At 34.6% G+C, this 26110-nt stretch overlaps 2 protein-coding genes across 4 annotated transcripts in view; one reads left to right on the top strand and one right to left on the bottom strand.

Annotated features, from left to right (window-relative positions):
- LOC121371645 (UDP-GalNAc:beta-1,3-N-acetylgalactosaminyltransferase 2-like) overlaps positions 1-9739 on the bottom strand; it is a 432378-nt gene extending 422639 nt beyond the window's left edge. The window contains exons 1-4 of the mRNA XM_041497686.1: positions 9574-9739; positions 4513-4627; positions 2307-2407; positions 322-413 (exon numbers count right to left, since the gene is read on the bottom strand). Of these exons, the coding sequence (XP_041353620.1) occupies positions 322-413; positions 2307-2407; positions 4513-4627; positions 9574-9682 (417 nt within the window). The 5' untranslated portion in view covers positions 9683-9739. The remainder of the gene's footprint in view (positions 1-321; positions 414-2306; positions 2408-4512; positions 4628-9573) is intronic.
- A 307-nt stretch (positions 9740-10046) lies between these two features.
- The window catches only part of LOC121371644 (F-box/WD repeat-containing protein 7-like), a 70596-nt gene continuing 54532 nt past the window's right edge, over positions 10047-26110 (top strand). For all 3 annotated transcript variants that reach the window (XM_041497682.1, XM_041497683.1, XM_041497684.1), the window contains exons 1-8: positions 10047-10178; positions 13086-13123; positions 13933-14085; positions 16985-17118; positions 17674-17826; positions 18352-18470; positions 21632-21783; positions 22833-22905. In XM_041497682.1, coding sequence (XP_041353616.1) covers positions 13955-14085; positions 16985-17118; positions 17674-17826; positions 18352-18470; positions 21632-21783; positions 22833-22905 — 762 coding nt within the window. In that variant the 5' untranslated portion in view covers positions 10047-10178; positions 13086-13123; positions 13933-13954. The remainder of the gene's footprint in view (positions 10179-13085; positions 13124-13932; positions 14086-16984; positions 17119-17673; positions 17827-18351; positions 18471-21631; positions 21784-22832; positions 22906-26110) is intronic.

Here is a 26110-nt window from a genome sequence, read left to right as displayed (position 1 = left end):
ATGTTTAAAACATCATTTAAAATTAAGAATATGACTTCAATAAATAACATTTGACATGTTTGTATTGATTCAATGCACATAATAAGTAATGTTTCAACTTAGGCAACTTGCAATAGAATACTGTGACAGCTAATTCATAGAATTTTAAAGTTTAAGCTGACAGAGCACACTGCGTTACATTCTTTATGATACGAGTTACTCATATGTTTAACAACACTTCAGCTCAAGAAAAATACATGGCTACTGTGTGTCGAACTCAAAATGGATTGTATGTGAAAAACAACGAGGTTAGTTTAAGTGTTAAGCAGAATAAAAACTTACTTTGACTGCAAGTCTGCTGGCTACAAGATCAACCACATGGTCAGGGTCTTTCCCACTAGCTCCAGAGAATACTGCAACATCCTTGCTATCATCTATAATTAATAACAAAATATAATTAAATATCTGTTACATTCATTTTATTACCCATATGGGAAGTGAGATGCGGGTGAATATATTTTCTAACTTTCTCTAGGGAAAGATAGAAGCTATCTTTCCCTGCTGGTGTCATGACGTTAGTTTGGTGACGTCATTGGTTTCCTCGACTGTCAAACTGAACACTGTTGAAATCGTTTAAGCCATTTGTTCTTGTTAACAATTAAACATGCTCTAAACTAATTTCTTTGTAGTTCATTCACTTCCCACTGGAAACATCAGTTCATTACGAATGTGACCTCTCTTGTTCACATTTGATTTGTGTACCTAAATATAGCTTTTGATGTCATTGCTTTTCTTTCGTGACGTTGTCTGCTTCCTCAGACTTTTACATTTGTGTCATGTAAGAAGTTTAAAGTTTAAGTTTCTATACTATTTACATTATGGGTAATAAATACAATAACCCACTCGATACTCAGAATTACGGATTATCTGTCCCTCATGAAACTAATGTTGTCAGTCACTCGCTAAAGCTTGTGACAGACAACATTAACTTCACTCGGGACAGATAATCCAAATTCTGAGTAACTCGTTAGTTATTGTCTATATATGCCAAACCAGCCGCAGCAATAGCTGATGACCTCACTTTATATTGGTACTTAATTTGTCTTTTTGAGTGTTATTGTTTAAGAACCAAAAAAAGAAATTCAAAATAAATGATACATTTTTAATATTATTATTAGTAATTACATTTCAAATTTATTTATATGATTCTGTTAGTTCATCGGAATATGAATTTATAAAATCATCCGCAAACGTATGTGTGAATGGCTTTGCTGATTCATAGTTTGCAGATGATTATTTTTAGTTCATACCCCAGTGAACGTATAAGAAACATAATTCAATCATGAATACTTATATTTCCGTTACATTCATTAACATTTACTGTCATCCCATTGGTCAAGCTTTAGCAACAGGAGTTTGTTCATTTATCAATAAACAAAAATAACGTTGTCAGGGTACGTCTTATTTGAATGTGTCACTTTATATTGGTAGTTTGTTTTATTAAGTATTATTGTTTAGAACCAGAACGAAATTATAAACAAATCATTAACTTTCAGTGTTATTATTTATAGGTACGTTTCAAATTTAATTATAAGGATTGTCAGGGATGTGGGGGGTGTTCTCCGTGATATGAACTAAAACAAATCATCAGCAAACTTATATGTGAATGGTTTCACTGATTTACAGAGTTTGCAGATTATTATTTTTTGGTTCATACCCCGATGAACGTAAAAGAAATAAAAAACAATCCTTAAATATTTGCAAAAAAAGCTAACATTTAACTAGAAAATGTTTAGTTAATTTAAGGAATGTATTTAAGTTTTGAAAACATGGATTTAAAAAATATTAAACAAAAAAGAAATTTTGTTTTGTTTAATGACAGCACTTGAACACATTCATTAATTAAGTCAAACATTTGGTAATTTCGACTCAGTCATTAGAAGAAACTCACTACATTTTTCCTAATGCTGAAATGGAAAATACAGACAGGAAAGCACATACCATGGCCTTTGACCAGTTGTAGTGCACTGGTTGGAATGAGGAAAAAACCCAGTCACTTGAATGGATCCACCAAGGTGGTGTGATCCTGCGATGCAAGCACCTCAAGCGAACACTCAACCAACTGAGCTAAATTCTGCCCAAAAATTAAAGATGTCTGTAAATTAATTAAACAACAAACTTACTCAGAGGATCTGAATTCCAAGGATGTGCATTAAATATCGTTGAATAAGCATACCAGTCCAAAAGTCTTGCCCAACCATCCCTTTAAGTTTTGAAAACCTATGTAAAAAAAGAAAGACCTCTGTATATTAATTAAACAAACTAACTCCGAGGTTCTGGATTCCAGGGATGACAGTCATACTCATCCAGCCGGTCTTCCATTGGTAAAGTACAGCAAGTTTCTCCTACCATGAACCAAGCTTTTACACTGAAAGAAAATAAAACGGTGATTATTCTACATGCATCCTACAATTAGCTTCAGGCATAGAAATAAGTGTCTAGTAATCTACGTATAGCCTACCACATAAATTGGATCAATTTTTTAATCAACCATTTGATAATTATGACTTGTAGTCTTCAGAGGAAATAGGTTTTTTTTGTTTAACGACACCACTAGAGCACATTGATTTATTAATCATCAGATATTGGATGTCAAACATATAGTCATTTTTGACAGTCATAGAGAGGAAACTCGCTACATTTTTCCATTAGTAGCAAGGGATCTTTTATATGCACCATCCCACAAACAGGATAGCACATGCCTTTGATATACCAGTCATGGTGCATTGGCTCTTCAGAGGAAACCCTCTACATTTTCCCCATTAGCAATAAGGGATCTGCACTTTCCAACAGACATACCAGCCTTTGATATACCAGGGATGCGTTCAGCCAGACTAAGAGGAAAAACATCTGCTAGACTGATTTATGCATTTCACAGTAAACCAAATGGCCACGTTGGGAACTAGTTAAATAGTTTGTAAACGTTGGAGAAACGTTTTCTGGCTGAACTTGGGGAAGTTGTGGAGCACTGGTTGGGACAGGGAAAAAACAATGAGAGAATGGGTCCACAGAATTGGTTTGATTTAATATTTATATTGTAGCAGGAACACCCACTTATCTACACCCGTTTCATAACTGAGGGTATGGCTACTTTTTCATCCAGGCAATAGGGTTCTGATTTTCTGTAAGGTGATGTAATAATAATAATAATAATAATAATAATAATAATAAGACAACACAGGAGACTGAGTAAATTTAACGATAATTTATTTACACACTATCATTAGTAAATACAAAGTCAATTATTACACTACAAAGTCATAAAATTAGCTAAATACAAAATCCACCCTCAAACCTACCTTTACTTCCCCTTTACTTCCCTTTCACTTCCCGAGTGTATCAAATGTCAGAATATGTTATCGCTTGTTGTCAATGTCACCCTCGAGCTCGACATGTCAATTCGTGATACAACCCCATATGATCTGTCCAACAATCCAGTCCAGTCTAATTTAACATACCCTAATTCTGGTACACAGCTTCGGGTGCCCAGTCATCGGTTTCCCTCACGCGTGAAGACAACAGCATCAACAATCATACTATTTCACAGACTAAATGTTGTACACGTGTTGGCATGTGTATCTTATGTTTAAATCAACATTTATGAGGTGGTGTTTTTGCTTAATAAGATTTTTCAAGACTTTCTTGACATGTGGTACCCTGCTGGTAACCCGATGTTTGAGCTTTAATTTCGTGCTTATATCCATTTAAGGATAGGCACACCATCTTGGACTCAAACCTCAACTATATAGCAATACCAAATGATGGCTTTTCAATACCTAAAATAAATAATTACATTTAATTTTAATTTTAACACACTTACCTCTCTTTAAATGGACAAAGAATAAAAACAAAAATATAATTACTGCATGTCATAATATACAAGTAACAAATAAAAACACAATACCTTAAAAGTAATCAAAGACCACTGACAATACATATTAAACATTTATTACACACCAGTGTAAGATATTGCTCATGTCATAACAATCACTCAATATCTTAACTAGTGTAATATTGGCGAAACGTGAGCTTGACATAGATCACTTGCTGACCCAATTCGTCGAAAAATAATGTGTAGTAGGTCTCCACATCTACTTACTTCTGTGTTGCAGCTTGTTTGCAGTTGGTTTGTAATAAATAAAATACTAAACTAGCTAACCTGTGATACCATTTTTATGAAACTCGTGAAGTGTTGGTATCCGATGAGCAAAAACGAGTCAGTTACCAAAACTGTTCACTCATTTCATAAAAATGGTATGACAGGCAAGCTTGTTTAGTATTCTATATATATACAATAAATATATTAATTAATTTAAATAATGATTATCACTACATGTATATGTATAACATCATGACAATCATACTAAATTGCTTAAAATTAAGATAAATGACTAAACAGATTTCAAAAATGGTGAATAAATAAAATCATATGATAATAATTATAGTTAGGTGTATAGAAGCAATAACCCAGACCTGTATCCTAGTATAGTGTCACTCCTCAGGTTACTGAGCCACGTTTCCCTGATAGCATCTCGATGCTCAAAGTGATCACGTGACGATAAAATGCAAATAGCAACATCAATGTCCTCTGAAAAATAAAAATAAACAATAATGTAACAGTCTAGATCATGTTATGCATTTTTTCCATAGACCATCCAGTCTTTTGTGTATCAGTTGTTGGACTTGGGTTAGATGGGACAAAGTCCACCGACCCATCACACCTCATACAGAGCACAATATTTCACATGAACCACTGTTTTATTTAGGGCGGAACATCACCCAGTGGTAAAGCACTCCCTTGATATGCAGTCGGTCTAAGATCGATCCTTGTCGGTGGAATGATTGGGCTATTTCTCATTCCAGCCAGTGCACGAATAGTATATTAAAGACCATGGTATCTGCTATCCTGACGGATGGTGCATATAAAAGATCCCTTACTACTAATAGAAATATGTAGCAGATTGCCTCTGTAAGAATATGTCAAAATTACCAAATGCTTGACAAGCAATATTATTTACGGTTTTATGGCGTCAGACATATGGTCAAGGACCACACAGATAGAGAAACAGGAAACCCGCTGTCGCCATTTCATGGGCTACTCTTTTCGATTATCAGCAAGGGATCTTTTATATGCACCATCCCAGACAGGACAGTACATACCACCAGGCCCGTAGCCAGCATGTTTAGCAGGGGGGGGGGGGGGTCGAAATTTCATGTAGACAGAACCCCCTTCACCCCATCCCGTCTACGGCTCTGCACTTGCATTTGACGAGTTCCGGTTAACTCATCAAACATGAGCGCCAGTGGCGAGCAGCCATAAATGGGGGGGGGGGGGGGGGGTCCCCAGATTTATATATATATATATACTTATATATACTCACGGAAAAAGGTTCCTGTGCATCATTAAAATTTCAGTAGGACTTATATTTTTAAAATTGAAAAATATTGTGATTTACATAGATGTACTATTTATCTGTTAAAAGTATGGTGATCCTCTCCTGCCTTCTGAACTTGAAGTACTGTCTACACAATGCTTGGTGCGCCATCGGTGATGATGTAACAGAACAACGTACTGATGTACGGTCATGGTCGTACTTTGTTATCACATAATTGGTTGCGTTCAGTTCTTCCACTGATTGGCTTTAACTTAGAGATGCATGAGGATGTTAAATGTATCATTTCCAAATGATTCCATAATGATTATTAATGTGCACCCGCTTAATACTGACGATTTGCTGACGTGGCGTCATGTGTCGATTCCCTAATCATGGAAGATCCCTAGTACCCCTAACTGTCGAGAACATCTCCGCAGATATTGCATAGTGTTCTGATGAACACCAATGATCACCAAAATTACTAGCAACAGAGTTTGTGCTGTTCTAACCTCAATCACACCCATCGTTCGAAGGAGTCCATTTTCTGGGAGGCGTGGCATCACACTGACGATGATCAGATACCAACACAAATATTTTTCTGAGTAATGAGAATCCATACAATAGTTTTAAAGTCCACTGACAAGAAAAATGACATCAAACAGGAGCACATGACCAAGAATGCTAGTAATGCAACATGTGATCACAAAGTATGATAGAACTTTTTTCCACGAGTATATATAATATATACTCTCCCAAAACAGTTCTGTTACAAGTAACTTTGACATCATTTATTTTTGTTAAATATTTCATTATGATTACTAAATTATCTAACAGTAGGCGACCCTATTCTGGATTTGAAGTGTTAACGCTAAAGTGTGTCACATGTTGTGAATCAATCATGGGGTTTCAAAATGTTCAGTATCGGTTATGTTCTCCTCGTGCTGCAATCACAGCTGCACAACGGCAACGCATGGAGACAACTAGATTTTAAATGGCACGTTGGGGGATGCTTTGCCATTCATTCTGTAATGTCAAGTACAGTTCCTGTAGTGTCTGTGGCAGAGGGTTCCTTTTGCGAACTCTGCAATCCAGGACGTTCCAGAGGTGTTCAATTAGTGATAAATCTAGCGATCTTGCTGGCCATGGCAGGACATAAACGTTGTTTTGCTGTAGAAAGTCTTGGCAGACACATGTAATGTGTGGCCTGGCATTGTCATGCTGAAAGATACCACGGATATTTATCAATCCTGGAAAAATATCCGCCCGGTCCCTCTCTCTCCTAACCCTAATTAAAAATAATAAAGGGGGGGGGGGGGGTGCGGGCAAATATTATACCACTACTTTTAGTGACAAATAAAATGCATATTTTCTGGTAAAACGTTGTTAGGCCATTCAATGGGTCAGTGACCTGTGACTGTAGGCCTTTAAGTTTTAGCGACTGTCAAACTCAAACTCAAAGGTTGAAAGGAAACAATACCGTCCCGTCTTGCCAGTTCGTGGTACTCACCAATTCGGGGTATTTCCCAAAAACGTCATATCTCGCGACAGTTCATGTGTACTGCGCCACCTAGTGAACGCTTCTGAAGAGAAAGCGTCCCTGGATACCGGAGAACAAAATGTTCAAGATTGCATCAATTAATGTAAGTATTATTAAACTACATTGTCAAACAAGTAAAATACACTGTTCTTACCAAAATGCATTTTATACCATTGAACAAAATAAAGTACCGAAGTTAGTACAAGACCTGTAACATGAAAATGTATGCATCGTCTGCTCTACCTTGTTATTGTAAATTATAATCACGTGACATATGTGATGTGGCTTTCGCCAATTTTTTAAACTATGGAATCGCATAAGGGCTGTCTCTTATATATGATTCCTTGTGTTTTTTTAGGATTTCACGTCACGTCATAAAAAGCGCTATCGATCATATAGCCATACTCAACTTAAAAATGCATATGCAGATGTCACTGAAAGGGGAACTTCGGTATATAAGGCTGCCAGGCTGTATTCCGTTCCTGAACAAACAGACAGAATATGCGGGATTATTTCCCCAGACACGACAAGGTCCGGACCTGGTCCAATGTTTTCCTTGGAAGAAGAAAACAAACTGGCAGAACATTTGAAGTTGATGGCGTCTGTTGGCTATGGCTACACAAGAGCGCAGGTTTTAAATCTTGGAACCGACTATGCCACCCACTTAAACAAACGGCCACACGATTGCAACTCCCTTTCTCTACAGTGGTTTTATGGGTTCATGGGAAGATGGCCAGAATTAAAGTTGAGACGACCCAAATCCTTGTCAGAGCTTCGAGCCTACGCTACTTCAGAGGAAAGCATAACGAAATACTTTGATGAACTGGAGACAACTCTTGAAAAGTATGACCTCAAATCATCTCCTGAAAACATATATAACGTGGATGAGAAGGGAATTAGTATGACTCGCGCACCTCCGTATGTTGTAGGATCCACAGACGAGGTTCCAATTGAAATATCGCCAGAAAGATCATCCACAGTCACTATGATAGGGTGTGGCAATGCACTGGGTCAACAAATCCCACCATATTTCATTTTTCCTGGGTCTCGAATGTGCCAAGAACTATTAGAAGGAGCCATCATTGGTACGAATGGCACTGTTAGTAAGTCAGGATGGTCCAATTCAGACATATTTCAAACATGGCTTGTAGATCATTTTGCGAAGTACGCAAAAGTTGGTGGAGATAAGAAGACATTATTGTTATATGATGGTCACAGATCCCATATTTCACCTTATTTGGTTGACTTTGCAGTGCGGAATGGAATCATCCTGTTTGTTCTACCACCTCATCCTTCAGCCGATGGATGTGGGTTGTTTTGGACCGTTTTCTAAAGTTTTCAGTGATGAATCTCGAAAATGGCAACGTTCTCATTATGGAACTCTCACCCGCTACAATGTCTGCTCTATTGCATGTCGAGCTTACGACATCTCGCTGACTCCCAGGAATCTTCAGAGTGCTTTCAGGAAGAGTGGGATTTATCCATTTAACCCAACAGCAATTGATTCATCTCTGTTGAAACCTGCCCAGTATGCCAAAAAGAGAAAAGCTGAACAATCGACAGAAACTGCGAGTAACAATGCCGATATTTCTCAACCACAAGACAGAAACACTGTTGACAATTTCTTTTCAAGTCACCTGCCAGTTGTACACCACGATAAACCCAATCAGTCTAAACCCAGGCGTTTAGTTCACAAGGTTGTTGGTGGAAAACCAATTACAGAGCCAGATGCATCATCCCAACTGTATGAATATGTCTCTTCCTCTAAAAAAACCAAAATTGTTTCTTCAAGAAAAACAAACGCTGTAGTACCAATCAAAAAATCAAATTCACCGCAGCCAGGGCCCTCAGGAGTTGATAACGGGCTGATATCAAGTGACAACTTCTCGGAATTGGAAACTGAAGATGACGAAAAGTGTTGTGTTTGTGGGCTTTTTCAACCAGTTGAATTAAAAAGATGCACTTCACTGGTATTTACTCTGTGGGGACAGTGCATGTTCCAAACCTGTAATCACTGGGTTCATTTAAAGTACTGCTGTGATGTACGATGTCTACGACGACATGACGCATTTTTCTGCCCGTGTCATGGCTTGCCATGCAAGCAGGAAGAATAAACATACATGTATCTTCGAGCAGCTGTGAAGAAACCAGACCTGTAAATATGTTACATTTACGTTGGACGTTTGTGTGTTTGGATACATGTTAAATATAAGTTATATTATAACAATGACTAATATATTTTGTGCTTCAATTCTTTACGGAAATTCCCACTTTACGTTCGCGACAACAGAAACTGGTTGCCACCACTGGCCTGCCACCACTGGCCTGCCATAGATTGACTGAATGAGTATACCCCGAATTGATGATACGTCATTATGCAGACGGTTTTCCAGAGGCCTCAATGGTGATCTTGTGTCGGAAATTTCCATCGGGGATGAATTGATTTTATGTAGCAAAGCATAGTAGGGTAAGTGAATTTTAACTTAGTGAAAAAATATTAGCTGTATGTTTGCTTTGTTTATAATAGTAACCAATTCTTCGCTAATGCCACGAAAACTCGGTACGCGAGGGTAATCATAATCATAAATGACAATGTACACGATATATTTTAGAACTTAGTACCTTTAAATAAAACGGCTAAATAGTGAAACATATGATTAGCTGCATATGGAAAACAAATAGCTAGCAGTGTAGACACAGCAAATACACTGACAAGCAGTCTTTTATCCATACAACAGAAATTTAGACGTTTCAAAACCTCCGCGCTTTCATTTCATGGTTGGACAAATCCAAAAGAGCTTAGACTGATCTGTTTGTTCACTACGCTCCTCTAAGTGTTGTACCTGGGTGAGAGAGTAACAGTCTATTTGAGGTATCTTTCTCCAGCTTTCACCCTTTTAAATAAATTATATTTTATTTTGTCATTCAATTCCGAATGATTTGCAATTTTTATGCTGAGTAAATAGTGGGGTTTTTTTTAGAGTTATAAATAAAAGAGAACTTTAGAGAGTTTTAGTCATGTTAAAATTAGTTTTTATTCGCAAGTAATTAACTCCCTTGGAATGATATCTTTCTTCCGAAAAAGCAGGAATAGTCTGGTTGTAAAGCGTCATTAACAGCACGTAGTTACTTGTCAAGCCGTCTTTTCTTCTTCATTATGAATGCACTTGAACATTGAATATGTACTTTAGACTAGGAAGAAATTAGTATATGGAGAAGGCATTTAGGTACCAAAATATTATCAAAGACAGAAAACGTCACGAAGCTGACGTTAAATTATTTTGTTAATTGCAAAATCTTACTTGAAGTTAAACGTAAAGATTAAAGTAGCATTTTCATGTTTTTATTACAAATAAATAAATACAAATTTATTTTTAACGTGTGTGCTGTTTAAATGACATGTCACAAGTATAAATTAAGTGAAACATTCAAGTAGTGCATGGGGCACATGATTAAGTAGATACTTTTCTTAAAAAACAACCACACTTAATACGTCCCTCAGGACTACCATTCAAGTAGCTTAGGAAGACCTGTTTCAGTAAGCTGTACATCAATATTTATAAACAGACAGCTGTTATCCAAATAGCTACCTTTTTATTAGAATTTCTACTCTTTAATGAGCAATAAGAGTAATTCTGCAGTAACAGGCAGATTTCAGGTCCAATTAAAATAAGATTAGTATCATAAGTAAATAATCTTAATGGCAGCAGTGATCTATCTGACTGATTTCAATTTAAAATTTATTGAAATCTGCATGGTGTCACATCTCAGTGTCATCTACATCACGACATGTAGCCTTTCTTGAACTTCAATTTATTTTGTTTCCCATATTATTTAAGCTAATAATGTGAATCCCAGTATATTTACATTGCTTTGTAAAACTAATATTCACATTTTGTTTGATAACTAAACAGTATTCAGGCTCTCGAACGGTGGTGGTGTGTCAAATGTCAGTCATTCACCATAATCCTATGTAGATAATCATTCTGTCAAGATACTTTTAAATGTTATTAGTATGGGAACTTGTGTGAAGTTAAACAAGTGCATTCCCCACTGAACACCGTTATCTTTCAATTATATTAGTTTCAACAGTTTATAATTTTTAAGCAAAAATATCTGTTGTGACGTAGATAACTCAGTGTGATGTAGATGACACATCACAACATTTATGACATTTGTATGCATATGATAGCCTTAGGAGTCATGGGAAAAGTAAGAACACAAGTTTTCGTTTTCATATTTTAATAAACTGACATCACCATTGTTCGAGATCTTTACCAGTACTGACGGATTGTAGTAGACCCTAATCTTGATCAGCATTAGACAAGTGAAGTCTTGAAAATAGAATAAAATCGAAACTTATTCTTAAAGGTCCTATGTCAAAGTTGAAAATACAATATTTTGTTATTTTTACATTTATTTGTAATAAATAACTACAAATTAATCATTCCCACGCATAATCGTTCCATAATTAACTTAACATTAATTTGTAAAAGTCCTGTACCCGACAATAAGAGGGGTTCCCAAATAAGTTGTAGCTAAATATAGCATGGTCACCATTTTTTGTTTCATTGTCAGTTGTCTGCAAAGAATTATAGAAAAAACGTAGCGTATAAACTTTATGTTTCAAAGCAAACACTAGTAAATGTTCTTGGCGTGAATCGCCATAATTGCAATTTTGACATAGCACCTTTAATACTAAGCAAAATTTTAGAAAACCAAAAGTCGATTCACATGATTTTTACCCAGATATCTGATTGTTTGGTTACATGACAGGAATTATATTTGCATAACCTATTTATTAAACTTAAATTTGCATTGAACTTACATTTTAATGACAGTATTTCCAGCTGATACTATTAGCTGGAGCTAAAATATTGTATTGCCTTTCATTAAATAGTGTATTTGATACTTGGTAAAGTAACCTTCCAAACATGTAACAGTTTACCATGTAAGCAATTGCAGTTCCTGTGAAGTCAAATTTGCATAACTTATATACAAACAGAACAATGGTTCGTGTAAAATAGTATACTGTGTTAAGTGGTCTTTAAATTTTAGCAATGTTCCAGTGACGGTTTGACTCTTGGAAAGTTAGCTTGGTTTGAGCAAGGAAGTATAAGCAAAATGTTACAGTGAGGTATAGGTACATCCATAGCTGTATTAATCTCTCTCTCTCTCTCTCTCTCTCTCTCTCTCTCTCTCTCTCTCTCTCTCTCTCTCTCTCTCTCTCTCTCTCTCTCTCTCTCTCTCATCTCCCCACCCCTTCCATGTGTTGGTGGAATACTGAACCAAAGCACTGGCAACATGTATTCGATCAAGACAGAAACCACTCAAGACTTGAGTGTTTGTGTGTGTGTGTGTGTGCACATGGAAATAGTAATTTGATGGAAATTAAATTTTTCTACCACCTCGAAGTAGTTGTGACGTAGATGACAAGGAATATGGGGACATGGATTTTTTTAATTAAAAACTTTGATTATTAAAAATATTTAGTAGCTATAGCCCTTGAAATTTGGACAAGTTTGCTACGGCAGTTAAGTGCCGTTGCAAATAAATTATGCAACAGCACTACGGCAGCAATTTTAAAGAAAAGATTAATGCTTTCAAAATTATTCATCTATGATCCACTGCATTAATAATATGCTAAAACATGACATGTCAACTTTACTTTAGTATGCTTCTATACCGGAATAAACCGATTTATATGCAGGCAATGGGGACAGCCACTTTTTGGATACCATCTCATGGAAATACAATTTACAATGTCAAACTAGTGTAGATATTATAATGAATTGTTTGCTAAGATGACACAAACAAAAATATTACTTGAACATTTTTGTTTTACTAAGTTATTCAGTACTAAAATTAGGGGATGCCAATTTGCCCTGTTACTGCAGAATGACTCATAAACCTAATTTTTTTAATATTAATATAACAATTCTGATGTCTTGCAATTGTGTGTTAAGTTGAGTAAATGAATTGTTATACTGGTAAAATTGTTTTGTTAAACAATATGAGATGTATTCAGAATTTTAATAAATATATAAACGTATCCAGAAATGCATATTTTCAATTGTTAAGTCACTATGATGAATGTGTGACCACAGCTTAACTTGTTTACTCTTTTTACCCAGGTGTCTCAAAATCTAGTTAAAGAATGACTGCAAACATGGTAAGTTTATTTTTTAGTATGTATTTAATTTGTTTTCTGTACTATTTTGGTTGAAAAATGCACTGGTAGCACAACATATACAGGGGTGCAGAAAGTACTCGCCCGGTCGCCAAATGCAAGTGAAAATTATGACAGACAGGTTTAACAATGCAACTACCAGTCCGATAGCCTGTTTTGAATAGATGGTTTTGTTAAATACTTGTGAAGTGTCACTTGAATTTTGTAAATCTTATATGAAAGAAATGTGAAAAACTTAATCTTTACCAGAATTAAATTTTGTATTGATTTATCAGTCACGGTTTGGAGCTTCATTTCGCTTGCCATGTGATGTTGATCACTTACCAAGTGTCCTTAATAATGACTTTGTCATTAAATACACATTCATGTGTATCATTTGAAGTGAAGACTGTATATAATAACATTGTTAAACAATAACATTTTTATATATGCTGGTGGATTAGTGGACAGGCTGGTGGATTAGTGGACATTCTGGCGGGCTAGTAAATTTTAGTTGGTTCTGGTCCGGCAAGCTAGTAAAATATTTTCCATTTCTGCACCCCTGATATATTAATAGCAAATTGAACTACCATGGTCATACAGTGGAAACTAAAAGGTTATTTCAACTCCAGGTCAACTTCTGAGCTAGTAGTCCTAGAAATTACACAGCAAGCATATGCCTTTAAATTTGATAAAAACATTTTTTTTTACTTTCCTGGTGAAATTTTAATTTGTATATTAGTCTCTTAATTTGTTATTGGTGAGGCTTTTATACCCTCTGGAAAATAATCTTTAATTCATTTTTATTTCAGATTGGCTTGATATGAATGAGCAATGGATTTTACCAGGTATTTGCCTGTGGAAATAGTACAGAAGATTCTTATTTTCTTCAAACCGGCTGAGTTAGCCAGATTCAGTCTTTGTTGTGTCCAATGGAGAGAGGTGTCAAATCTGGATGCACTGTGGTAGGTAGCACTTCGAATCTGCATCACTGGTTATGCGGGGCGGGACGTAGCCCAGTAGTAAAGCATTCACTTGATGCGCGGTCAGTCTGGGATCGATCCCCGTCGGTGGACCCAGTGCACCACGATTGGTATATCAAAGGCTATGGTAGGTGTTATCCTGTCTGTGAGATGTTGCATATAAAAGATCCCTTGCTGTTAATCAAAAAGAGTAGCTCACGAAGTGGCGACAGCAGCTTTCCTCTCTCAATATCTTTGTGGTCCTTAACCATATGTCTGACGCCATATAACTGTACATAAAATGTGTTGAGTACATCGTTAAATAAAACATTTCATTCCTTCCTTCCTTCACTAGTTATGCTTGGTACACACCTACCAATTAACACAGACTCGACTGTTGAGTCGACAGTAGTCTGAAAATGTATACCTGCTCACACCAGCCAGTACAACAATCTAATCTGCTGCATCTTTGCCCTGCACACCCCTACCAATTAACGACGATGCGACTGTTGAGTCAGTGTTAATCAGTAGGTGTGTGTCAAGCATAAGACCCAAACCAGTAATTATGTTAATGAAAATACTGATATTACTGGTGTTATTTCTAATGCAGTGTACAGAATTATTTGGAAGATTGTAATTTTGGCGGATTTTCTGCCTTTATTTTCATATCAATTTCTTTAAATATCAGTCATATTCAATTAATCCTTTTCAATTAACTCGTAACAGATGGCTTAACTGAAATACAGTGGATCATAGAACTGACCTATGGGCTAGAATTTACGAAGCCTGTTTTTACATGCAAGCATGTGTTTAAAAAAAAAAGGCTTTGTAAATTTTGACTCATGTTTTTTATTTTCCATCCCATATGTATCCAAGGCAATGGTCTTGTGCTGACCTGTTTCAGGGAAGAAAAGTGCACATAAAGGATTCCTTACTACTATTAGGTAGAAGTAGCCCATGTGTCATATTTACCATCATATGTGTTAGACCGCATATAGTTGTATTATCCGTTGCCCTGTTTCAGTGAGGTTCCTGTTTCGGTGCTTGTGTCGTTTGTGCACAACAGTGTGTACATATGAATATTTTTTACAAATTCGACTTTTGCATGGGGAAAGTAAACAAATATATTCACAGAAATGTTCGTAAAAATAAAGTTAAAATGAGCAAAGAAAGCAAGATTGAACTTTACCCACTCATGAACATGGTACATTTTTAATACCTTTTTTCTATGATATTCAAAGACTGTAATTTGAAAGAAAACTTAATTTTAAAAACTATTTCTGTCTGTTCTCAGCTGTATTGGTATCTGGTTATTGAAGTCATATGATTGTCACGGTATCTGCTGGTAAAACTCTCTTTACACAGGACTAGCTCTGCCACTCGCCAAATTTGCCAATTGCAGGAAGAATGGCGAACTTTATTTTGATTTGTTGAAAACATTTCATGTAATAATTGGTATTTTGTTGAAAAATAACAGTGGATTTTGCATATTTAAAGATAATTTGGCGAATTATTTTGCTCATCCAGAGCTAGCCGTGTTACAGATACTTGCCAAAAACATATGGTCCTTATATGTTTTAACATAAATATCTTTCTATATATCTGTTTATATATTTATTAAAACTCATGAAAAAAAAAAGTAACAAGTTTCCTCTCTATGACTGTCAAAAATTACCATATGCTCTAGTGGTGTCGTTAAACAAAATAATTTTTTTATAAATCTTATCCCTTTCTTCTTTATCATTAGGCAATACTGAATTTCTCTCCATCAACCAAATGTCAATATAACTACATGTTAGACACCAAATAGCCATAGTTTAAAATGTACTGAGGTGTTATTAAACAAACATTCCTTTAGATCAGTTTCTCACAAACTATAAGTCCGAGGTCAGTGAAACTTGGTTTGTAGTTGCACCTGTGGATGTTTATCACAGAGCACCAAAAAGGTTTATGGTAGGCAAAACATTTAATTCCACCAAATTCTTGTGGGTTTTTTTTAACTGTTTAACTAAAACATTAAGTAATCAAATTAGATGTGTAGTTTATGATATCAAACTTTAAGTTATTAGTTCATGCCAATCTACAGAATAAAAAACATCGCATGGGAAATGTACTCTTGTATGTCTGTAATATAAACAGTTGTGTCAAGGAATTGATTTCATTGTCAAAAAATGGCTTGAAGATGACTGTCAATTACAATATGGAATGTCTCAAAACTCACAGGATTTAATCTGCTGACAAATATGTCATTTATTATAAACAAATCTATCATGTTGTCTGTCCATTACTATGTGAATGTAACAGTTAAATTGACAAGACATTAAAAATGTTGCTGCCTTAAATGTTTCTGCGTATCAGCATTCAGCATGAGAAAAGTTGTTGGCAAACCTGAATGTCGAGTTTATGTCATATAGGACAAAAAGACCAGCTGTTTTATAGTCTGCTGTCAAGTTAAGGTTAGCAAATGTCAATATGTTCTGCCATACAGGTACTGGGTTCATGTCCCACCTGAATCAATGGTGGATTTTTAATTCCAGTACCAGCTCCAACCCAGAGTGAGTGCACCACTAGGCTCAGTGGGGAGGTGTAAGGCCACATACATCAAGCTTCACCCACTTGTGAGGGACTCAGGGAAGATTAGCTTTTGCTAACTGTGTTACCCTCACTAAATAAATAATTTATTATGATTATTATTATTATTTCATAAGTGCAATTATGGGTATGTTTCCCAAATGGGGGAATGTGTACACAGGAGGCACTGCAGGTTCTGTATACCCTGGACTCAGGTGATACTGCAATAGCTCAGCTGACAGCAATCAAGGAGCATGGCTCTGTCAAGTAATTCTATACAGAAAGTTTATTTTCATCTTTATTTGATTGAAATTTAGTTTTTCTCTTTCAGGTTGCATTTCTGTATAGAACGCGGTTGGCTGAGGTTTGGGCTGATGAAGAACTGCATTGATCTCATCAACCAAGAGACACTATATCCGATGCACACCAACATATCAGGCTTGTCTCCTCAGTTCTCTTTAAATGGTAACTAAATACAATGTCATGTCAAATGTGTGGGGAGGGGGGGGGTTAGAACTGGTGAACAAAGTTTTTAGTGGGGGCAGTATAGGGGGAAGGATCAGGTCAACCTCCACCAGAAAATACATTGAAAAAAGAAAATTTACTTGGAGCAGAAAGTGTTTCGACCCCAACCCACCCCTCCACTGCACACATGCCTGCATGTACTATTTTTATTTTTATTTATTAAGTGTTGTCACTGTAGTAGACCACAAATCTCCATTCAACAAGTTGGTGGGGCTTTTTTTGTATATGGGTAGCTAGGGTCATATTCCTCTAAATCCAGACAGAGTTTTTGTTAAACAAAATATGGTTTCTTGCTGTCTGCATGTAATTGCTTGTAGGTGAGTTTTGTTAGTATTTGCTCAACTTAAGTGGGAACTAACTTTGTACCTACCATGTTTTATTAAAAAAAAAAATCTAAATGTATTCACGATATCGACTGGCAATTATTATTGAATATGTTTATTTGTTTATTTCAGTTTATTTAACATTGTAATTTGTTTATTGTGAATGTTTCAGTTCCATCTGATACCAGGTTATCCTCAATCTGTAAGTGGAAGAACATCTTTATTCGTGTTTTACATCTCAACACTAACTGGAAGACAGGAAGGTACACTGTGGCTTCTATACGGAGGGGTCACCTTGAGAAGGTGTCAGCAATGGATTGCAATGGTATGACAATGGGATTGGGATTTACTCCCCATCTTAAATGTGATATATTTTAGGTCATTTTCTATCAGTTGAGCCATTACTTTATTTCTCATTCTAACCACCGGAATATCAAATGTCATCAAACATTTTGACACCCTCTACTAATCATTAATAGAAAAATGTACTGCATGTATTAAAAAAAAAACTTTTCAGTTGTGTTATTTTCATTATTTTGATTTTTATTGTTTATGGTGTTAACATGATAAAAAGGAAATGGCTGATTTATGTTTACTCCCTACATTCAAAACTTGAACTCAACTTTGAGTAATCGAATTATTCATTTATATTCAGAGTAAATATTGAGGGATGGCATTTTTTTAGTATTCACTGAGTGAACTTCCTAAATTGTAAATTTTTCAATAATTTAAAAATAATTAGCTCAGATTAATTATATATTGTTGCCAAATGTTAATATTAATTGGCTCTGAGGTTAACAATGTGATAGATTACTTGTGTATGTAACTGTGTAAGTAAATTGTTTTTCAGATAACTGTATTGTTAGCGGCAGTGAAGATAAACGGCTGCAAGTTTGGGATATCAAAACATGTACCTGTACTCGAAGGATAATGGTGCACTCTGACACTGTTACAGCAGTCAAACTTAGGGTACGTTCATCACTGTTTGTGTTATATCAGTTTGATTAACTGTTTTTAACTGGTGTAAGTTCTTCATAATAGCAGTCAAACTTAGGGTACGTTCATCACTGTTTGTGTTATATCAGTTTGATTAACTGTTTTTAACTGGTGTAAGTTCTTCATAATAGCAGTCAAACTTAGGGTACGTTCATCACTGTTTGTGTTATATCAGTTTGATTAACTGTTTTTAACTGGTGTAAGTTCTTCATAATAGCAGTCAAACTTAGGGTACGTTCATCACTGTTTGTACGTTCATCACTGTTTGTGTTATATCAGTTTGATTAACTGTTTTTAACTGGTGTAAGTTCTTCATAATAGCAGTCAAACTTAAGGTACGTTCATCACTGTTTGTGTTATATCAGTTTGATTAACTGTTTTTAACTGGTGTAAGTTCTTCATAATAGCAGTCAAACTTAGGGTACGTTCATCACTGTTTGTGTTATATCAGTTTGATTAACTGTTTTTAACTGGTGTAAGTTCTTCATAATAGCAGTCAAACTTAGGGTACGTTCATCACTGTTTGTGTTATATCAGTTTGATTAACTGTTTTTAACTGGTGTAAGTTCTTCATAATAGCAGTCAAACTTAGGGTACGTTCATCACTGTTTGTGTTATATCAGTTTGATTAACTGTTTTTAACTGGTGTAAGTTCTTCATAATAGCAGTCAAACTTAGGGTACGTTCATCACTGTTTGTGTTATATCAGTTTGATTAACTGTTTTTAACTGGTGTAAGTTCTTCATAATAGCAGTCAAACTTAGGGTACGTTCATCACTGTTTGTGTTATATCAGTTTGATTAACTGTTTTTAACTGGTGTAAGTTCTTCATAATAGCAGTCAAACTTAGGGTACGTTCATCACTGTTTGTGTTATATCAGTTTGATTAACTGTTTTTAACTGGTGTAAGTTCTTCATAATAGCAGTCAAACTTAGGGTACGTTCATCACTGTTTGTGTTATATCAGTTTGATTAACTGTTTTTAACTGGTGTAAGTTCTTCATAATAGCAGTCAAACTTAGGGTACGTTCATCACTGTTTGTGTTATATCAGTTTGATTAACTGTTTTTAACTGGTGTAAGTTCTTCATAATAGCAGTCAAACTTAGGGTACGTTCATCACTGTTTGTGTTATATCAGTTTGATTAACTGTTTTTAACTGGTGTAAGTTCTTCATAATAGCAGTCAAACTTAGGGTACGTTCATCACTGTTTGTGTTATATCAGTTTGATTAACTGTTTTTAACTGGTGTAAGTTCTTCATAATAGCAGTCAAACTTAGGGTACGTTCATCACTGTTTGTGTTATATCAGTTTGATTAACTGTTTTTAACTGGTGTAAGTTCTTCATAATAGCAGTCAAACTTAGGGTACGTTCATCACTGTTTGTGTTATATCAGTTTGATTAACTGTTTTTAACTGGTGTAAGTTCTTCATAATAGCAGTCAAACTTAGGGTACGTTCATCACTGTTTGTGTTACATCAGTTTGATTAACTGTTTTTAACTGGTGTAAGTTCTTCATAATAGCAGTCAAACTTAGGGTACGTTCATCACTGTTTGTGTTACATCAGTTTGATTAACTGTTTTTAACTGGTGTAAGTTCTTCATAATAGCAGTCAAACTTAGGGTACGTTCATCACTGTTTGTGTTACATCAGTTTGATTAACTGTTTTTAACTGGTGTAAGTTCTTCATAATAGCAGTCAAACTTAGGGTACGTTCATCACTGTTTGTGTTACATCAGTTTGATTAACTGTTTTTAACTGGTGTAAGTTCTTCATAATAGCAGTCAAACTTAGGGTACGTTCATCACTGTTTGTGTTACATCAGTTTGATTAACTGTTTTTAACTGGTGTAAGTTCTTCATAATAGCAGTCAAACTTAGGGTACGTTCATCACTGTTTGTGTTATATCAGTTTGATTAACTGTTTTTAACTGGTGTAAGTTCTTCATAATAGCAGTCAAACTTAGGGTACGTTCATCACTGTTTGTGTTATATCAGTTTGATTAACTGTTTTTAACTGGTGTAAGTTCTTCATAATAGCAGTCAAACTTAGGGTACGTTCATCACTGTTTGTGTTATATCAATTTGATTAACTGTTTTTAACTGGTGTAAGTTCTTCATAATAGCTAGGTTAAGCAGTGAAAAAAATCATAGTCATTCCAAATTGACCTCAAAACAAACTATTGTATGTGTATCACATGAACACTGAAATTTACAGTTTTCATACTAGTTTCTTGAATTTCTCTTACGACATTCTTATGAGTGTGATAAGTTTGCCATGCAGAACAATGATGAAAATAATTGCTTTTCAGGGAATGAGAAATCTAAAGTTTAAAAAGTTTGTCTTGTTTAACAACACCACTAGAGCACATTGATTTATTAATCATCGGCTGTTGGTAATTTTTTACTTGCTGTCTTAGAGGAAGCCTGCTACATTTTCCCATTAGCAGCAAGGGATCTTTTATATGTACTTTCTCACAGACATTAATATACCAATTGTGATGCACTGGTTGGGACAGGAGAAAGCCGTTGAAGACCTGATATTATGTGGTTATCATGCAGCTGAATCACAAGAATATCCAGGGCTTTATTTCTAACATTTGACTTGACATCCATGGCTTTGACTTTGGGAATTTTAGGGTTGTCTTACAAAGTTTAGAGAATTTTCAGTTTCATTTAAAAAACATCTTAGTAAGCCTTGTTAGAATCGAAAAGACTAATACTATACATATACTTGTATTTATTCAAATTAATATCTAGTCTTATGTATTGTTTTCAAAATATGCCTTTATATAATAATAAAAAATTATAATTATTTACAATGACTGGGATTTTTTGACTCCAAAATTGGGAATAAAAAATGACATAGCTTTTGAGTAATGGTGGGGAATAGTGCCAATTATCGGAGTCTAGAAACATAGGTGATAAAACCCTGATATCTTGTATATCAGAGAATTATGTCACACTAAGCCCATGGAAGTAATACACGATGTATTAAGATTTAAATTTTTGAGTGTTATATTTGATTAAATTCATTTTTATGCTTTCACTTCTTCGCACAATAATCCTGTGTCTTTCCTTATATATTATATATAATATATTATTATTATTAATACCACATGTTTGGTTTCAGGGAAATATGATTGTCACTGGTTGTGCTGACAGCAGTATTCGTATCATTGACTCTACAAGTGGTAAAATGAAACACTCATTCCAAGGCCACAGTGGGAGTGTAGACCACATAGTACTAATAGGAGACATGGTAGTCAGTGCTGGCTCAGACAGGTATTACACATGAATACATTGCAAGAGAACCAGATGTTAGTTTAGCACCCAGAGGATCGCATAAAATTTTTTTTATTCCGAGTACATATTGATGATACTGAAACAAAAATTTTAATAACCACTATTTATGAAAGGTGATTATTGCACATTTCTTTTAGATTAGTTTATGTGGAGAAAATATGACATGTGTGCCCATGGCGAAATACTTAAATAGCTGTTTGTATCATAAAGTATTAAAAATACATGGATGGTATTTGGAAAAGTTGCATGTAAGTAAGGAATAAATACCTTTATCCTATAACTTACCCATAATATCCATGTCATAAACCCATTTGATATTTACCATTATTAACTCCGTTAATAATGTTTTGCTGTCAATGGGTCATTTGTTTACAGCCAATAAGACTTGTATACCTAAGTAACATTTTGATGAGATTTAGTTAAAATGTATGAAGTCAAACTAAATTTGTACTAATCGTGATGATGTCATATTACCAGTGAGCCGACATCAGAACTTAGATTTACTAAATATCGAATTAAAATGTTATTGTAGAAATGTTATAGAATAAATTCGCTACTTGTGTTTTTTAATATGCAGAGCCTCGACAAATACTGATTGACATAGACTCAGTGGATATTTTCCATATTAAAAAACACTTGTGGCGAATCCTCTATTTAGTAAATTTGGCCTTTAGTGTTTGAATTACAGAAATAAGGGTGATACCCTGGAAGTGATTCTACAACCACTGATGAATCTGCCAGATAATCTGGAAGTGATTCTACAACCACTGGTGAATTGGCCAGATAATCTGGAAGTGATTCTACAACCATTGTTGGATCAGCCAGATAATATGGAAGTGGTTTTACAACCACTGTTGGATCAGCCAGATAATCTGTCATATATTTATATTTTATCAACAGTAAAGATATTTTTTGTTAATATTTCTAAAACAATAAGACTTTATCCCATTTTCGTCTCACTTTTATTTGCTCTTTCTTAAATATGCTTGAATGGCTGAATTTATTTGTGCCATTTTCTTTTTCTTTAGGACTGTTAGGGTATGGTCATTGACTGAGAAAAGGTTAAAACATGTTTTAAGAAAACATACTGATGAAATTGAGGTAAGAACTTCATTTTAATGATAGATTTGATAGCAAATTTATGTAATTTGGTTTGCTTTTTACGGGACCGTCTCCAAATTCATCACTTCTCCCTAAACGAATAACCCACGGGGTGGGGTGGGGTGTGAAACACCCATGCGGATAAAAAGTTGAAAATGGAAGTGTCGAAAAGTTTGGGTTTTTTTATTTTTTATTTTTTTTATTTATAAATGTATAAAGTGAAATTCAAAACCACAGTTCAAGAAGAATTTCATGAAATACAATCTTCTGAGTTAGTGATTCTAACTTGTTGACCGTGTATTCGTGTTGTTTGTCCAGTATAACTTTCAGAACATAGGTATTGAACTAAAGTACTGTCGGAAATAGAATAAAAATGATTTTCATCGATTATTTCTTACATATTAAACTGACATGTAAATATTTTTTAAATATTTATTGAATGATAGTCTACCTAATTTAGCATTTACTTGTTTGGGCGCTTATTGATGTACACGGTGGTGTTTACTCTTGAAATTAAAAGAAAAATGTCAGTAAACAGGTGAATTGTGCACTTTATTGGAACAGACTATAAAAAAAATTGGTCAACATGTGTCAATTTGATTGCTGTTAAAATATGTGAGGGACTGTTTCTGATGATGGTTTACCCCTACCCCTCTTCAAAACTGTCAAGAACCATTATGAGTGTTCCATTATACCGGTATTAAAGGTGCTATCTCAATGTTGCACAATGACAGCTATTGCAAATCATTTTTTTAAATATATATATATATATATATATAAAATTTTGATTTAACATTTAAAGAAGACACCTTTAACAATATGCCCATAAATAATTATAGGAAATACTTTTATCTACTGGTAGAAAAAACATTTTATTGGAGAATCTTTATCACAGCTCGCATATAACTATGATATAGCACCTTTAAATTGTTGCAAGATTGTGTAAATTTCTAATGTACTTATATTGAATTTATATTCAATAAATATGCTTGTCATAATTAATACTTTATGCTGCAATTCAAAATAATCAGTTAACTTGCAGTTTTAAATTAAAAAATTTTTTAAGGGTAAATGAAATTGAAACATCTCAAAATGTGTTATAGTCTGTTCCAATAAAGGTCACAAATCACCTGTTTACTGACATCTTTATTTTAATTTCAAGAGTAAACACCACCTTGTACATCAATGAGAACCCAAACAAGTAAATGCTAAATTAGGTAGAGTATCATTGAATGGATATTTACAAAATATTTACTTGTCAGTTTAATAGGAAAGAAATAATCGACGGAAATCAGTTTTAATCTATTTCTGACAGTACTTTAGTCATTTGAATTCTAACTGTAATCATCTTATCTAGATAATGTTAAGTTGTCTGGTGGTGGGTTTTTTAAAGGAAGGGACAATCAAGGCATTTGACCTGGTATGCATATTCAATGATATATAATGCACATTACTGCTTAATATCAACAAGTATAATCGTATACTGTAGAATACTTTATTTTCGCGGGATCAAATTTTCGCGATTTAATGAAAATGGGTCAATTCGCGAACATTTATTTTCGTGAATCTCCCAACCCCCATCAATAAAAAAACAAAGTACAGGTCAGATGTCAATAATTTTGTTTTAAAAACGGAACTTAGTTTTGCCGGTTGTTACGCTAATCTGTAGAACTAATCCTACATGTACACATGAGTGCTATACACATAAAACAATAGTTTTCCTGCTTTAACCAATCAAGACTTTATTGTTTACAAGTTAATAAGCTTACAGTAGGTGCTTACTGTGTACAGTTTTTCTTAATTCTTATAATTGTTATAAAAACAAAAACCGAAAACAAACAAAACGAAATTTGAAGGCACAAGCTACTGGTACTCAGTAACTTAAGTTTGTTTGAAACAATATTTATTGCCGTCAAAATACTAGTTCAAAACGGTTTGTGATTTGCTAACAGGCCAAAAATTAAAATAAAATTGTGAAACATCTGAACAGCCCAGTCCGGATATACTGTGATAATGCATGTTTACTTCCGTCGTTGAACACGTGTAGACTGCTAGCACATGCTAAGGAAAACAGCATAAAGCTTTTTAGTGTTAGTATTGTTTTATTATCATGTATGTACTTACAATCGTGTTCTTGATTTAAAATTTTAAACCTGTTTTGTGGTTTGTTCCGTGACAGGAGGGAGCACCGCTTTGTTACTACTAGCCTCGTACATCGGAAACTAATGTGGTATAGTTGAACGAGACTACATATTTTATTTATTTTTTTCGGCCTTTATAAAAAGTTTATTTTCGCGTGGAATATATTTTCACGAATTTCATTCACAGGCGAAAAACGCGAAAATAAAGTATTAATACAGTAGTTAATTAATAAAACGGTTAAATGTGACGGCTATTATATATAACGGGTGCAACCATTTTGTATCATCCCAGCTCTCGTGAGCTGGTGGTTACATAATACCTAACGTGTCACGTCAGGAATTAGTCTTTTAACTGAAGAAGCAAAACATACCTGATTTTTGCAGATGCATCGCAACATTCTGTAATAATAGTCATCCCAGTAAGCCAGCAACAATTATATATTATTTTTAATACAAAATAAACCACCATTGTCAAAGTGTTGAAATCACTGTATTATGGTTTGTACATAAATTAACCCACATACTGAAATAATAATCGGAGTGTTTTCTTAGTTAATTGGTCTTTTCTTTCCGTGGCCTGTACCTGTGGTTCCTGATTGGCAGGTGTATATTTAGATGGTCCCCAAACACTGTGTCTAGACACACTAAAAAGACGTGCCTCTTTTATTAAGATCACAGGGTATTGTGTGTTAACTGCACGGACACCCTTCTAATCGTAATCGATCAGCAGTCCTGCGTTATTACTGTAAGTAATTCTGAAAAACTCTTGATTAAGTAGACTTTCCCATCTAAAATCACAAAACTGACCAATTACGTAGTCCCAAAGAAAAGAAAATTATCACCTGGGTTGCATACCAATAGGCCTAATAATATGCATTTTTTTCTTTGGATTTTTTAAAAATGAAAAATACTATAACTCCATTTTGTTCTATTGATGCAAATTGAAATATATTTAGTTAAATAGTTTATTATACTATCAAGTCATTTATGTTGTTTTACAAGTCAGGTTGATGAAAGCGAAGTGCCTTGTCGTAAATTAGAGCGTTTCTTTATACTGTACATAG

Source organism: Gigantopelta aegis, chromosome 4, assembly GCF_016097555.1.
Source record: "Gigantopelta aegis isolate Gae_Host chromosome 4, Gae_host_genome, whole genome shotgun sequence".
Taxonomy (NCBI): domain Eukaryota; kingdom Metazoa; phylum Mollusca; class Gastropoda; order Neomphalida; family Peltospiridae; genus Gigantopelta; species Gigantopelta aegis.
The sequence above is the reverse complement of the archived record's forward strand: the minus strand, read 5'-3'. Positions and strand labels throughout refer to the sequence as shown.